Here is a 16595-nt window from a genome sequence, read left to right as displayed (position 1 = left end):
TTCTGAACTATTTGTTTTTTATTAGAATTATTTATTTGTTTATTATTATTTCGTGGGTTTCTTGCACAAAATTAGGCAGGAGGAGGGCTGTAGGCCCTCCGGCCGAGTTTGTTTAAAGAAGAAAACGACGATCGCCAGGGAATCATTTTCTGGCCGTCGTCAGGACGGAATGTCAGCCGGTCGTTGAGAGGACCCAATGACGAGCTGCCACGTGTGCTGATGGCGACGTTTCGGCCGAGCTCCACCGCTAACGCAGTGTGAAGTGGCGGAGAAGGCGCTTTCCCATTGGAGCTTCTTTGGAGGGATGGGCCCCGCGGGCCCTGCCACGTGGCGTCACGTGAACGGCGGTGGCCCCGCAAGGCTTGAAGCCAACCGCAACCGTCCAACGGTGCCGCGAGATCTCGGCCGTCCATTTACCGTCGGGCGGGCGGGCGGACGGACGGAACTCAAAGCGTTGAATTCGTCCGCATTAAATGCGAAGGTTTGGCGTCCGGCCTTTGTTGACTGTTCAATCTTCTTCCAACCAGATATTTTCTCAAGAGAAGTTGTCACATTAATTTATTTCTTTTCTTTTCCGAATTATCGTCTGTAATTTATGTTGGGCAAGAAACCAATCAAGAGGAAATTAAAATTCATTTCTCGAATTTGATGTACATTTTGCTTTGGCAAGGTATATATATATATATATATATATATATATTCATCATTTAGAAGGAAGTTACATGCGCAACTTTGGTGAAATGGTGAGTTGAACGACACCATTAAGTAAGATTTTGAGGAAATCTCCTTTTCTTCAATGGTGGGGTTGGGTCTCCAAGTCTTCGATAGGTCTATTGATGAAAGCTTGCCTTCGAATTAGCTTGGTTCCACTATAACAATTTGACCTACTCTTGGACTCGGGCTCCTGGTTGGGCATATCTCAATATGCTCCTTAACAGTTTCTGTTTCAACCCAAAAAAGTTAGGACCTAATACAATCATCTATTCAAAAACCTCTTTTATAAGCTCTTAAAATTCCTCACAACTTTTAATAAGACTAATTTTTTGAAGTGTCGCATCCACAACTACTGTAGAGTGAATGTCATCAAGTTTCATTAACTCCCAATCGATTATAAAAAAGAAAGAAACATATATGGAGATATTTTGTTCATTGTGGAGGAACAAGAACGGCTAATTCAATCTTCTCTAAACATGACTTTGCTCGCAACTTGGTAATAATTCCACATAAAATACCATCTCTCCTAGCTTTGATTATGTGAAACAAAACTCATGATTTTTGCCGCTCAAGTGGGTAGAGTTTGATTTTTCCCTTGTCCCATGGCTCTCTGTTTCTTTACTAATTTGTTGTCAATAATTAAATTGTTTGTTATTAATCAATTGTCAAACATAACTTTAGTAATTCATCTTAATTGCTTGATACCCAAGTTGTTCGGATGCTCTCGTTTGCTCTCAAGTGTGAAGCTGGCGGTCACCATCGGTGTTGGATCAACCCAAGTGGACTGCTAAAGGGATGTCCATATCAAGCTTTTATGTCTTCTTTTATAGTAAGAGAAAGACAAAAGTACGTAAGTATAAAACTTTCTCTCTCCTTGCTTTGGGAAATCTGGTAAATTTCTAAAACAGGACAAGCTGACCTACCACATGCTTAAGCATCAAACGTAATCTCTTAAATAATCTCTTCATTCTCCTAATGGCTTTCTCTCTGTAATCTTCTCACTCGAAAAACCAATTCCCATATGATTCTAGTAGCTTCTGCTGACATTGAATTATTTTTAAAGTTTTCTACATATTCTAAATTGGCGCTTAGCCCAATATTAAATTTGGTGAGATCATCCATTGAGGTGCTTGGGCTTTGGCCAGTGGTGAAACCCATTTAGAGTCATCATGGGCACGGTTTGTAGTGAATCCTCCTTCCCATTAATTAAACAGGTTTCAAAAATGACATACACAGAGATAATATGACAAATCACAAAAATTATACATACAAAATTCGACAAAAATTTGCAAATTTGTTAAAAAAGAAAAATGGTATCATACATTTTGGATGAGGTCTAATGTATATATATACAGAATCTCAATGGAAATGCATGCATGTTTTTAGAATGACGAAGGATTTAATGTGTTTTGGAAACGTATCCTAACATATACGAGTATCAATAGAGGAGTATGAGAGTATCGGGCATGGGTAGGCGGACAAATTTGCCGTGTCCAGGAGACTTAGATCTATGTATGTAGTGGAAAATGACTAAAGTTTGTCAAAACAAAAAAAAAAAAACAAAAAGGAAAGGGAGTTGCGGTGAGGGAATGTTGGTATGCGTGTTTGTGATTTTATTCAAATAGTAAAACATTTAAAGTTTAAATTATCTTACGAACGACCGATTGGTGACTTGCATTTCAAGAATGACCAAGTCTTGAGGATTCTCAGTATTCTGCGACAGTTTTTTTAAGATTTGTGGTGCGTTTTAACGGTGTGGTGAAATCTCCGTTTGTTTTCTTGGTCAGCGAAAAATCGGCACTTGCCAAGGAGATAAAAGGTGAAAAAAACAGGTTTCAGGAGGGGGAGATCCCGGATGATAGGCAACAACCCTCATCAAGGTGGAGCCAAAAGAGGAACCCTTAGGGGCCACAAATGTTGCTATATTAGCAGCCTCTTCGGGTCTCCAGCCATGTGGCCTCTCTCTCTCTCAACGATGCACATCTCCCCATGACTGTTTGCCTAACAATCAGAACCCTGTAGCTCCCTTTGTTTGCAGAGGCCTCAACGGTCCTCAGTGACCGAGGTGGTGGACAAAAGAGATTTCGTATTCCTGTGACTGGTATTAATATATGAGTTATTGGTTGGCATGATCACATGTCAATGCAAGGGGAGTTTCAACACCATACTGGCCATTGTTCGTGTTCCTGAGGCCCACGTTACATGGTTTTAAAAGCATCCTACTGAATCATAAGTTCCCCACGACTGCCCACCTGGGTTTCTGCCTCCTGGCACTTCCTCTCTCTGTTTCTCCCTCGAGATCTTCGCACCTTCTCTTTTCTCTTTCCTTGGCGTTTCAATTAGTTCTTTTGAAGGTGGTGGTGGAGGAAAGTTAAGAGAAAAGGGTCATGGATTCTGCTAACATGGTGCTGAAAGCTCGAGCCCCAACTGGATGTGTTAACAGAGTTGATGGACTCGAAAACTCCAAATTTTGGGGTGACAGATGCTTGAAAAACAGAGTAGTTTTTGGCTCCCAACTAGAGAAGAGGATGAAATCGAGAAGCTCAGGTGGGAGGATGAATGTTGGTGTTACACGCTCTGTTCTCACTGATATCAACAAGGATGTTTTGGTACGTGCGTTTTTCAGTTTTAAGTTCTGTGGCCCAATAATTTGCAGTTCGCTAAGGTGCAATCTTATTTTTTTAGTAGCTTCTTTATTATGGAGAGTTGTCTTCTTTAATATACGTCCTTCATGCTGCAACTTTGTGTTTAAGTATGCCAGCTTACGTTGGTGTATGAGAAAAGAAGGATGCACTTGTTTATAATGATGATCTTTGTGATTTCATGACTCTGTTACTTGGGTAGCAAATCCGTGTGTTAGGATGAGTTTTCCAGTCTGCATGGCAAAAATAATCGCTCTACCGGTGCCCGTAAAGTTATGCTTCTCAGGCTTTCTGTTGCTGGTGTTTGGTCCACTGGTTGATGCAAACCTTTTCAGTATTCCACGTTTCTAGTTTATCACGGTGAACACTCTGGTTTATAACTTCGCCACTCCCTTTTTTAATAGCAGTACTTTCTCATGATAATCGGTCCACAACATGGGCACAGTAGTCGAAGGTTCATTTATGGAGCATGATGAATTGATCACGTTTTTTTCCAGTAACAGAATAAATTTCCTCCGGTGATCTCCTTCCTAACTTCCAGTGAACATAAATTAACCGTCTCTGGTGTGACCTCGTACCATGATCTCGTATAGAACTATGGGTCATAAACAGGGCTCCTTTTCTCTTGCTCGAGTGGTATGGCTTGGACGTGCGGATACTCAAACTCTTGTTGCACTTGCATAGGATGCACTAATTCCTTATCTGGTTTACTTGCTCTTACTTGGGTTTCAAACTTGAATGTGCAGACCTTCCGGGAACCTGTTTTTATACAGGAACAAGCAGATCCGAAAAATGTTGCTGCAATAATATTAGGTGGTGGAGCTGGAACTCGCCTCTACCCACTTACCCGAAGAAGAGCAAAGCCTGCGGTATGCAAGTCTGATCTGCCTTGGTGATTTTCCTTTTAATAAGAAATTGTGGCTATACTATGCGTTAGTCTCTGGTTTTCAAGAATTAAACTTCCTCATTGTAGATGATTATTTTGCTATTTTATGCTTTTATTCTTTTTGGCAGAAAATTCATGTATTAGAAGGTGGGGTATAGATATACTCATAAGACCAGTTATGTGAGCATGTTCAATTGATTATGCATTTGAAAGAGGAAATAGTTTTCTAATCATTGAACTGATTTAAGAGGAATGAATTTAGTTTAGTTGATCATTGTTGATCTATGTTTGAAATAGTGATGATAGGCAAGGCTGTTGTCCCTTTTCTTAGTTGGATGTCCACTCTGCAAGTCCCGCTTGGGGACTTTCCTGCTGTTTTGTTAGGTTAGTCACCATAAATACCAAAAGAACACACTTAAGCTTGTGATAGGCATGAATTGCATAAACCTACCATCATGATTTGTGGGTTGTGAATATCTAGTTCATTTTTTGCTTCATTGAAGCTTATTACACTTTACCGAATATTTTTGTCTCACTTTCTGCTCCATGAATGTCAGTACAGTTCCTTTTTCCCTTTTCTTTCATTTTAAGGCTGCATTAGAGTTTTCACAGCTATTCACGCTTGAGTTTGTGATTAGGTTCCCATTGGAGGATGTTACAGACTCATTGATGTTCCAATGAGCAACTGCATAAACAGTGGAATCAACAAGATTTTCATTATGACCCAATTTAACTCTGCATCTCTTAATCGCCATCTTGCTCGCACATACAACTTTGGGAATGGAGTCAATTTTGGAGATGGGTTTGTCGAGGTAGGTTGTTTCTGTTTGCCTGTATATCAAGCAACTCGATGTCCGTACCATCAGAAGGAGATTTTCATATTATATTTGGGATTACTTGTTTTAAATTTTTAATTACTTAAAAGCAAAGAGAGAAAAGCAAATTAATGTTACAAAGAGATATGAAAAGATTTTTCTTTTTTTGTCTCACATACTCAGCTCTGTTCTCAAATAGGTATTAGCAGCAACTCAGACTCCTGGTGAATCTGGAATGAATTGGTTCCAAGGCACAGCAGATGCTGTGAGGCAATTTATTTGGGTTTTTGAGGTTTGTACCCAGTCAAACTTTCCAAGATATTATATTGTACAAGTCTATCATCAACACCCTTTTCACTTCCATGGAAATGTGTGACCTGATATCTCTCTTTAGGATGCCAAGAATAAGAAGGTGGAGCATATTCTCATATTATCTGGTGATCATCTATATAGAATGGACTACATGGACTTTGTGCAGGTAGGTGAAATTTTCAATTGTTTGTGTTAGTCATTATGCATTTTAACAATATCGATGAGCAAGTTTATTAAAAATTTCATGCTAACTATTGATGCTGTATGCAGAGACATGTTGATACAGGTGCTGACATAACTGTTTCATGTGTTCCAATGGATGACAGGTAATTGTTTGGACTTCTAGCAAGAGTGCATTCAGTCGTTCATAGTTGGAAGCTAGAAATGTGATAAACAGTGGTTGTTCAAATACACGAATAAATATGGTGTTCGAATTATTAATCAATGCAAAGGCTTTCTGATTTTTTTTTCTTTAATATGGCAGTCGTGCATGTGACTATGGATTGATGAAGATAGATGAAAAAAGTCGAGTTGTCAATTTTGCTGAGAAACCCAAGGGTGCTGATCTAAAAGCCATGGTGTGAACCAAAGTTTACTTCATTTGTTTATCCTACAGTCTTGCTTTTGTTTGGCAGTCATAGAGCATGTTTGATAATGTTATTATCAAATAAGAACTTATAACAAAGAACTATTTGTCTTGTATATGCAGCAAGTGGACAACACTCTTCTAGGGTTGAGTCCTCAGGAAGCTAAGAAATATCCATACATTGCATCCATGGGGGTTTACGTATTTCGAACCTCTGTTCTACTGAAGCTACTAAGGTAATTGAAGCATCAGAAAATTATGCCTTACCAAGTTGATATATTTGGAGGCACTGAGGCAGAACAGTGTTTTGAGAAGTTCAATTTGTCTAAGCTTGCATTGGCCGGTGGTACTTAATCTTTTTTTCTTTATGGTTTTTCTATAGATGGAGGTATCCCACAGCCAATGATTTTGGATCAGAAATCATTCCTGCAGCTGTCAAAGACCATAACGTGCAGGTATAATTTTTTTTGCCTCTTACATTCAATGTTTCTTTCTCTAACTTTAACAACCTCATACATCATAATGTGCTCCCTTTCCTGCAGGCATATTTATTTAATGATTACTGGGAAGATATAGGAACAGTCAAATCTTTCTTCGATGCTAACTTGGCTCTTACAGAACAGGCATGTCCATGTACCCATTTCACCCTACTTTTATCACACTATATGGTTTTACTGTTTTCTGATGTAACAGCCTATGATTGTTTAATTGTTAACTACTGGTGCAGCCTCCGAAGTTTAGTTTCTATGATCCAAATACACCTTTCTTCACATCACCACGATATCTTCCTCCAACTAAAATAGAAAAATGCCGGGTATAGCTATTTTCTCTAGTTTTGCATCTCATTGAACATTGTTTTCAGCAGCTTACAGTTAATTGTAAGTTTGAATTCCCAAATAATATGCAGGTTATCGATTCAATAATTTCCCATGGATGCTTCTTACGAGAATGCAGTGTTAAGCACTCCATTGTAGGTGTGCGCTCACGTCTAGAATATGGTGTGGAGTTGCAGGTAATTCTTAAACTTGATTTACATCGTGGCATTTCTTATCAACATGAAATCTATGCTTCACTTGACAGCATCAAATTTGGCATATGTAGGATGCCATGATGATGGGAGCTGACTACTACCAAACTGAAGCTGAAATTGCATCTCTCCTGGCAGAGGGAATGGTTCCCATTGGTGTAGGTCAGAACACCAAAATCAGGTAATGTTCATATGTCCATGTCTCATACTGTATTACCTTATTTTTACAAATAACGTTGTTTTAATCAAATATAACTGTTCTTGTAGGAACTGCATCATCGACAAGAATGCTAAGATTGGTAAGAATGTAGTCATCGTGAACAAAGATGTAAGTATTAGTAAAGTTGCCTTCATCATTACTTTGTTGATCATAGTTAGAGAACACTTTTGGTATTTGAACTAGTTGGCAACTGATACTGGTTACTAGGGGGTGGATGCTATCTGTTGTATATCTGCATGTTAAGGGTTGCTGTCAGAAAGCAATTGTATAATTCTATCTGGAAATAACAGACACAATGATATTGGCTAGCAAGTGAAGGAACCTGACCAAGTTGCTGTGATAAGTTTCTTGATCCTCAAGTGATTTTTGTGTTTGTCATCCTGCAGAATGTTAGAGAAGCAGATCGACCATCAGAAGGATACCATATTCGCTCTGGTATCACGGTAATACTGGAGAATGCAACCATCAAGGATGGAACTGAAATATAAGCTAATCTCAAGTTGGATTCTTTACTTGCTAGAGATGGACCAGACTAGACGCGTAGCACACTTAGCAATGCTCTTGAGCATCTCCTGTAAAAGTGCGAACTGTAATGGAAAATAGTCGTAGAGCTGCTACTCCAACGTAGAAGCCTTAATGGCCGTGTAAAATGAGTCTGGTATGTCTTCCCACTACGGGCTATATTTTCAGGTTCCAAATTTCAGAATAAGAGCGGATGTGAGAATCACTATCTACATGTAAATTAGTTACTTCTCGCTGCATGATAGGATATTCAAGTGGTAATTTTAAGGAATGCCTGGTGGAAAAATTAACTGAGGTCTTATGATCCTCTGCATCATGTAAATATTTTCCAGATATCAATGAAAACCTCGGTCGGCTTCGTATTTAACTGTTCCCTTCTTCGGAATTTGAGAATAACTTTTAATTCGCTTCATTTTCTCATGGAAGGCTGTTTGTGGCCGTGTTCCAAAGAGCCACAACTTGAGACTTATGAATTAGACAACTTGAGAGTTTCTGAGTACGCGTTTGCCTTGACTTTCCTAGGTATGCGGATCAACACCCACTTGCTGCAGATAAATAGTTTCAAAAGCATCCTTGTAAATTATCTTGCTCATGTCAACAAAGTTACAATTCTGTGGCATCAGTGGACCAGACACTTGAGAAACATTTTTCACTAAACAAAACTTGCTTTTATGCAATGAAGCAGTTGAAAACTTGGGCTTTTTCGATATCATCCCCTTTCCCTGGGATTATTTAACACAATTCAGTGATGATTCCATAGTTATGACAGGAGAATCCACAAAATCACTTTTTCCCCATGAGCGTGTAAAGAATAGATAAGTAAGCTTCAGAAAGCTGGGTAGCTTTCAGTAGCTAGCAGAAATACCGTGAACCAATTTGGGATGCTCTCTTTAACCGGTTCTATTGATGATGCCAAAAATTCGGGCCACTTTATCCAGCAAAACCTCTCATTTAAGACTGTTGAATCATCCATTGCTGTCCCCAATAATACTTCAAAAATTGTTTAGAGACCAGGTAGCTTGATTGCTACTTAATTCATCTGAATTGTGTTTCTGTACATAAATCATACGGCACACACAACCATAACTAACGATCTTGTTCACTCGACTCACAAAAGCCTGTCAGAACGACTTTCAAAAAGGCAAACTAAATTCTAAATCATGATTAATAGCTGACGCATCAACGCTGGGATGAGCGTGACGTTTTGAACATCATGCAACCTCATTTTGAGAATTCTAAGTAACTGCTCTCAGTGTTGAAAAATATTATGATTCACGTAAAATGGTTAAAAACCTATTAGAAAATAAATAAATTACATAAACCAGATTCATATACCAGATCAAATCTTCGATGCTAAGTCGTGTTCGATAAAATAAAACATACAATGCTTCCAAAACCACCAACCCTTTTCCAATCCAAGCATGGACTATTGGTTATTCTGGATATTGGGAGAGCATGCATTGACAATAATCGTTTTATGACGTCTTATTTTTCAAGTTCCATGGTGGAAGCTCACCTGTGAGTATGATATATATATAGTTTGCTGAGTACTTCAGCTTTGGATGGGAATAAAAACAAAAACCAGTGATCATAAAATTTCATATCTTTAAGTTTCAAAAGAAGTATTTTCTATTTAAAAAAACAACATGATTGAGATATTGGTTCCTAAATGAATACGTTGAGAACGCCTGTGAGGCTCGTTTGGCAAACTAGCAAGATTGAATCTGAAAGTCAATAGTCCATTGAACGGATATGCTTCATAATACTCGTTTATTTTCATTGAACTATTTTGTATAAAATGCCTTGGTTGGAACATAACCCTAGTTGGACTGAGTGAATAAAGTAGAACCAAATGCCAGCACGCTTTGGAAGATCACTCACTGTCACCATATTAGACTCAAAGAAAGCTGTCCCATTTGTGTGTCTGTCCTGTGGATAACTCGAACTGAGTTTGCCAAGTCAACTTCGCGAGTTTGTGACACAGAGTTTCATTCAAACAGCAAAAGAAAAATACTGCTTCTCCGTTTCTTGGAAGCCAAATATCTACAGCCAGTTTGCATTTTAGAAATATAAGTCGGCTCAGTATTCAGAAGGACAATTTTCATATAGCTGAAAAGACAACCATCACGAACATGAAAAGCAGTCTCTGCTTTCGTATACCAGTAAAAGTTTTACAGAAAACGCTTATATATGCACTGAAACCTCTTGGATGAACACCATGCATCCTCATAGTGAGGCTCAGCATATCTGCTGTTAAACATTTGAAAATAAGACTGACCTTTTATAGTCCCTACTCTCATGCACCAATATGATTACTTGGCAAATGATACAACAAACAACACATATATTTGCTGAACCCTCTTGGATGAATAACAGACATCTCAAAGTGAGAATCAGCTTACCAGCACACCACTACCAGCACCTGAAATCTATTCCACTTTTTCTTTCCAGCCATTCCTTTCACTTACCCGGCCTACCAACTTTTGATCTGCTGGACCACCAGGCTCTTCTGAGGGCCTGTGCTCTGTTCCACCTCCTGACATTTATATCTCTGGCGAGCAATCTGCTGAACTGCTTGAGTCTGTAAGACTGCTGAGCAATGAGATTGGAAGTTGAGGGGTCTTCATTCAGAACAATCTCATACCCATCTCTGTAGGAGTCCATTCCGGGCGCAAGCAACTGCCAGAAGAGCCCACCTGCACCGGACCCGCCGCTTCTCGCAGAGGCATATATTTTGCCGTAAACCATTTGCATTATTCTGTTCCTCTTGTCAACACTGTAGCCCGACTTCCTGCTCGATATGCCAAACTCTGCAAAGTAAAGCGGCTTTCTCAGGACATTCTGTGCGTCTTGAATGTGGGCATCCAACCAGTTGTTCAAAAAGGAGAACTGGGCTGCGTCACCTGAATTCTCCAGCCTGAACACACAAATTGCAAAAAATCATGATACTGGAATTTGCCAAAATAAACTATTGCAATATACTGAAAATACCAAGATACTGGTTTTGTCAGTCGACGAAACCATCATGATACCATAGCTAAGGTTATTCCCAGCTACTTAAACATAACACATTCAATGTTTTAGGGAAATCTTCAGAAAAAAGGGCTCTTGTTTGATGTTCATATATATATATAAAATTTGGTACTTGGACTCGTTAGCCTGTGGTTCCAATTGTGGCCTATCAAGGCAGAACTGATAACGGAAACATGAACCGAGCCCGTTCCATTCCCCACTGGGCTCAACCTACGACCAGAAGATTGAATGCAAATCGCACCCATCTGGCTCCACGGGGCATGAACTCTTATCCAGATTTGGTGGAAGTTAGCAATCACAAGACGCAAATTATTAGCTCAATAATTTCTCATTTATTGAAAACGAAATAAGCGCAAGAGGATTGAACCAAACATATCAAACAAGGGGCAGAAGATACAAATTTTCCACCACCATATTGGATAAGCATGAACCCAAAAGACTTGGGGACACTTAAAAGTTTCAAAAAATAAAAATTAAATGAGAGGTCTTTTTCATCCTTGATACCAACTATCAGGGTTCTTTGCCGGTCAAGTGGCATCTTCTTATTTTCCTATAGGTAATAAAACAACATTTCTTTTGCACACAGTTAATGGTTTGCTTTAAGAAGACCTATCTTTTGAGCAAGTTTCAAAAACTTCGTTTGTCAAGGTTAGTAGTTAGCAGCTTAATGGAACCTAGGGTCTCACCATATGTCAGGATACGAGTGAACCGTCGCAAAGTCTATGCCCGGAACTTGATTGTTTCTGATGAAATCTGTTCCAACTTGGACGCCTGCGTTGAACTGCCACCTCCTAGGTGAGGAGGGCCCATAGAAGCCCTCGATTCCAGCTTCCAGCAGGTGGTTGCGGTCAATGGATTTCACATGAGCTGCCATTTCTGTAATCCATGCCTATTCAAACGAAACGGCCAAAGAGAAAGTCAGAGAAACAGCAAGTGTGCGTTTAGAAGCTCAGGCACGAGGATCAGAGCCCAGATATATTAGACCTGAGCGTAGACAATTAACAATGAACTAAGTGGGTTCAAGAGTTAGTGCACCGGACCAACCAGGTGGATGTCCATGCGCCATACATAATGCCTGACCAAGAAGAAAAGAACATACAAAATCTGCTTTTAGTGCAGACCCATCTCCGGCTTCACACGCATTTCAGCTACCCACTATAATCGAAACGATTCCTGACAGTCAATTAAACTGTTCACATATGTTTTCTTCTAAGAAAATGATCAGCCAAGATTGAAGCCAGTGGCTTTCACCCATCCATCTTGATCGATAGCAGTTGGCCAAAAGCGTTTCCCGTGGCCTAATAGAAAAGCAAAAGAAAACGAAACAAGTGTGGAAAAGACATTGTCCACGGGAAGAGCAGAGTCATGATTCCCGATGATTGCGGCCAATGAGGACCAAAATCTTCCCTCGAAAGCAAAGTCAAGCAACGCTATTTTTTTGTCGTTCAACAATGAGTTGAAAAATGTCGATTTACTGATGCCTCCCCAATAGAGACGAAGACCAGTGTCGTCAGCATCCGTTGGCTTCGCATTCTTTCTACTCAGAATAAACTAATAAATGTTTCTAATATTTGATGAAACAAAGATGCTAATATTTTCATAATTCCTATTTGCGGCTGACTGGCCGACACTGGATTGATACTGACACCAGTCGCAGAGACTCCATTAGAGCAGGAAGTGAAGTTACCAAATCTGTAACATATCGCGCTACCCAACATCCAAATTTATGTGTCGGTGGGATTTCTTTATTTATCTAGAAAAAAGGAGCATAGCTTGCCCAAGAAAGGCGACATTGGGTAGAAAAGGAAAAGCAGTCCCAGTGTCCAAACAGGAACTTTTTTTTAATGTTTTCAAGGATCAACAATTATTCAAAATTAAGTTTTACTAACATCATGCTCAAATTTCAAAATTTATATTTAGCTGCTCGTTTCCACAACAAACTACAAAGTTATTTCCTCGAAACTCTAGCGGTTTCCTTCATCCTTGAAAAAGTTATGCAAACAAAGCACGATATTTTCAGAATAAAAAAAACTCAATGGAATTTAAAGGCCACAAAAGTTCAGCTTCTAGCGGCTGGTGTTGCCATTTTTTGTACTGAGAAAGGAAGAGAGTACTCTTTTGTGTTATCAAGGAGTAACCAAATAAATGCGTAAATGGATTGCAAAGGCTCTAGTGTGTTAAATCGGCCAAAACCGTCGGCTTGAAGCTTCAAAGTTGAAAAGGAAGTCTACAGTTCAACATTCAGGTGCGCTTCTCCATAAGCAAAGGAAGCAGCTTGGACAAAGCAACCGACAATTAGAACAAAGTGTGGTAAAAGAAAAAAAGAACCCTTGCTTTCCTGCCATTAGAAGGAGAAAGGAAAGTGACTTCTTGCATCAATGACTAATTAAACTTTGTTTTCAAGTGGTTTTGCATCTGATCAAAGAATTCAAAGAAGGAATGAAACTGGAAATGGGTGATGATAAAAGAAAACTGGCGTTATGGGAAATGACTGATGAATACCTGAACAGTTGCGCCGGAGTTGTCACTTGTGCATCTCGGTTCGTTCATTAGCTCCCATGCAAAGATTGTCGGGTCATCCTTATAAGCAACTCCAGTTATGCTGTTGACCCTTGTGAGTACCCTCTGCAAATTCAGCAGTAACGGATGAATGAACAACGGAGATAGATAGATATATATATATATATATATATATATATATAGAGAGAGAGAGAGAGAGAGCAGATACCGTAACATGGTTCTTGTAATATCCTTTAACAACTGGGTTCCTAAAGAAATCATCATCAGAGCTTAAATACTGCCCCTGATTTCTCGCCCACGAGACATACTGCTTCTTCCCTCCAAAGCTGTCATAGTTGTTGGCTAGACTCAAAATCAGCTTGATTCCATACCTTCTTGCCTCAGAAACAACAAAATCCAACCCCTGCATCAAAGTTCGCAACGTTGTAGATGATACCATGAAGAAAAACCAAGAAGAAACTTAGACAGAGAGGAAGAAGAGGGGAAAGAAGCCGATAGCTCAATATAGAAGGTTTACCCTGAACATTTGCTCATTATAAACACCAGGAGAGTACTGCAGTGCTCCATACCCACCATCACTGAAAGCCCATGTTCTTGCCACTGTCAAACCATGGCTAGACGCCTGCTGAAATGCAGAGGTAACCTTACCCCTCTGAGAAGGGTCTGAGGCCACATACATCAACCAGTAAGCGTTGAACCCATTGGCATAAAATGGGTATCCATTTATCACAAAATGCAACCCTCTAATCCTAACAAAATCTTTCTGCGCCTCAGCGGGAACCCCATTCTTCTGTACCAACAGCAAAAGCAGAAGAAATATCAAAGGCAGATGCTTCATCCTTCAGAAAGTTTCCTCCCTTCCTTCTGATTCACAAGGCCTTCAGAAGAATGGGATTTATCTCCTAAAGGTGTTGAATGTGATCAGATGGTGGACAGTAGAATGGAAGATCAGTTCTTCGGAGTATAAATAGAGCTCATGATCCCCCCTCCCCCCACTCCTCTGATGGGTTATTACCAAACAGTAATTGCCAACATGGTCTGACGCCGGGCTTTTCCTGTGCCCCACATGAGCTTGTCTGGTGTCGGTTGCTTTTCTCTTGAAGTCAAAAAAATGGCTCCACATCAAATGGCATACTTTGAGTAACAAGGTAAAAGCTGAAAACACTGATGGCCATCACATGAGTTGTTCTGTAGCATCTAACACCGAGAGATCTAACAGTAAAACCTTGGCTTCATTGGACGGACAAGCAATGTCCATCTGTCTTGGATTTGAGAGATTGACCTTCCTGCTGGTTTCATCACGAGTAAGAATCAGTGAACGGCTCTCCCATTTACCGGGTCCAGCACCGGTCAGATTCTGCATATACAATAGGCTGCCACATGTTTTATGCCATTTATTAATGGCTAGTTGTTGGCCCTTTCATAATTGAGGAAAGATTTGTGTAGGATTTGGTGCTCTCCACTGCATTATAAATTTTAAATTTTAGTAATTAAACTTTCAGTTTCACCGAGGTGGCATGAAAACAGTGATGCAATCATTGCATCTTGGCTGTTTCAAGAGTCGAGAACTGAAGAAACATATTCAGAACCAAGAAAATTGAGAATAGCAGAAAATAATTCAAAAAAGGCCGTGAAGAACGGACGGTAGGAATAAGATTCCATCTCTTGCTTCCTCCGCAGGAACTGCATGTCGGCATCGGTGATTTGTTTTTTTATCATGGCTTGGCGTAGCTACATCCCAATGCAACTAATGGCTAATAAAATAAAGCAGAATTCAACCAATGCGTCCATAGTTTAAGACAAAGGAACCACATCAATAGGACCAGTCAATATTGCCATTACATTTCGTTTATGATTTAACTAAAACGTTTTCCCGAGTTATGTAGAATCAGATTGAGCCACACTCTGGCAGTTTTCTGAAAAACAACAGCTAGTTAATCAACTACCAGAGAAATTTCAGATACTTGGACACCCTGCTTTTCAGACTGGAGCAAGAGGCTGGCCCTTTATAAAGAAGAAAACGGATAACAAAAAGCAGGATTGTCATTGTAGATAAAAGCACAAGAAGGAAGGGCCATTCTGAAGCCACTTGTCATGAACTCGCGTAGTTGTTGGTCATTGTAGCTACCAATTAAGAGGGGCATGTGCTTTTCCATGTTCCATTTCCTGAACATAAGCCTCCCATGTTCCGTTGTCTCCTCCTCCCATCCTTGCCTTTCCCCATCTCCCCTTTCTCCTCCTCCCATCCTTGCCTTTCCCCATCTCCCCTTTCTCCTCCTCCTCCACATAAATTATTAAAAATGACTTGAAAATGGTTTTTTCATTTAATTCTCAGTGCACCAACAGATTTTCACCTATAAGAAAGAGGGCCACCACATACTTGGATCCTTGGTCCTGAGAACCTTAGCCAAAAATGGTAAAAATAGTTTGCCATGGCAGTAATTTTACAGGAACGAGTTCATAGGAGTCATAAATCCTCGAAGGCGATCGAAAGGCACTAGATCATTGGCTTTGAAAGGGAAAGAAGATTTGATCTTCTGCCAAATCTCTTTTTCTTAAAGTGGTAACTATATTCTCACCTTCAGCTATTCTCATTCATTCAATGGTTCTCCATACAAACAACAATGCTCAGCTGTACCATCTATCATGAAATATGAGCAGAATAGACTGTAATTCATTTCAAAAAAGTAACGCAAGGTCAGGCAATCTGCTCTCTTTCAAAAGGCTAATGTAATTTAGTTCCAATTGCTGTCGGATGGTAATGTAAATTGTCAAAATAATCGAGATATTGGCTTTTCTAAAAATCGACCGAATCAATTTCCAGGATGTTGTATATCTACTACCAGAACTAATGGCGTGCACGAAAGTTCCTGTCTCTTTAGACTCTTTTGTAAGAAAAAACACCATGGTACACGAACGGTGCGGGTGTAAGAAAGTAATGCTTCCGTAGAGAATTTTCTCTCTACATAAGATCATAGAGAAAAACAGTAGGCCCTCTTATATGCTTGGTTGGAGCATAGCGTGACAAGCGGCGTGAATGGCCATGTTAGGGGTGCCTAACTAACTGGAAATTCAATGAACCATACACCAACTTTTGGAAAATAAATAAACATAAACATGACCAATCTTTATAAGTGAACATAAAAGCTATGTGAATTTATACATTATTAATTGGAAATGTTTTTATATGTGATAACTTGGTAGTCATCAATCAACTTGATCGGACAATTAAGAATCAGTTTTCATATTTATTTAGTCCAAGACATTTATATCTTATGAATATTTATGTATGAATATACGAGTAAAGCAAGCTACTTT

General features: G+C 39.5%; 2 protein-coding genes across 2 annotated transcripts; one reads left to right on the top strand and one right to left on the bottom strand.

Annotated features, from left to right (window-relative positions):
- Positions 1-2640: 2640 nt before the first annotated feature.
- On the top strand, positions 2641-8091 carry LOC116249158 (glucose-1-phosphate adenylyltransferase large subunit 1-like). Its single transcript, XM_031622332.2, has 15 exons — positions 2641-3323; positions 4103-4225; positions 4881-5054; positions 5257-5349; positions 5452-5535; positions 5640-5695; positions 5854-5947; positions 6079-6191; positions 6338-6410; positions 6498-6578; positions 6683-6769; positions 6863-6967; positions 7057-7163; positions 7250-7310; positions 7589-8091. Exons 1-15 carry the CDS (start codon positions 3102-3104, stop codon positions 7688-7690), a joined length of 1575 nt encoding a protein of 524 aa, XP_031478192.1. The 5' UTR covers positions 2641-3101; the 3' UTR covers positions 7691-8091.
- Positions 8092-9853: 1762 nt separating this feature from the next.
- Positions 9854-14235, bottom strand: LOC116249159 (mannan endo-1,4-beta-mannosidase 7-like). Its single transcript, XM_031622333.2, has 5 exons — positions 13795-14235; positions 13486-13680; positions 13260-13382; positions 11444-11646; positions 9854-10641 (listed from the first exon to the last, which is right to left on the bottom strand). Exons 1-5 carry the CDS (start codon positions 14113-14115, stop codon positions 10185-10187), a joined length of 1299 nt encoding a protein of 432 aa, XP_031478193.1. The 5' UTR covers positions 14116-14235; the 3' UTR covers positions 9854-10184.
- Between the last annotated feature and the right edge of the window lie 2360 nt (positions 14236-16595).

This window comes from Nymphaea colorata, chromosome 2 (assembly GCF_008831285.2).
Source record: "Nymphaea colorata isolate Beijing-Zhang1983 chromosome 2, ASM883128v2, whole genome shotgun sequence".
NCBI classification, from domain to species: Eukaryota; Viridiplantae; Streptophyta; class Magnoliopsida; order Nymphaeales; family Nymphaeaceae; genus Nymphaea; species Nymphaea colorata.
The sequence above is the reverse complement of the archived record's forward strand: the minus strand, read 5'-3'. Positions and strand labels throughout refer to the sequence as shown.

Excerpts from the sequence above, each read along its gene's own strand:
- LOC116249158 (XM_031622332.2), top strand. The coding sequence starts at position 3,102 with ATGGATTCTGCTAACATGGTGCTGAAAGCTCGAGCCCCAACTGGATGT. Across the intron at positions 3,324-4,102 it reads ATATCAACAAGGATGTTTTG|ACCTTCCGGGAACCTGTTTT; the intron begins GTACGTGCGTTT and ends TTGAATGTGCAG. Across the intron at positions 6,770-6,862 it reads CTAAAATAGAAAAATGCCGG|GTTATCGATTCAATAATTTC; the intron begins GTATAGCTATTT and ends AATAATATGCAG.
- LOC116249159 (XM_031622333.2), bottom strand. The coding sequence starts at position 14,115 with ATGAAGCATCTGCCTTTGATATTTCTTCTGCTTTTGCTGTTGGTACAG. Across the intron at positions 13,383-13,485 it reads ATTACAAGAACCATGTTACG|AGGGTACTCACAAGGGTCAA; the intron begins GTATCTGCTCTC and ends CTGAATTTGCAG. Across the intron at positions 11,647-13,259 it reads ACTCCGGCGCAACTGTTCAG|GCATGGATTACAGAAATGGC; the intron begins GTATTCATCAGT and ends TCGTTTGAATAG.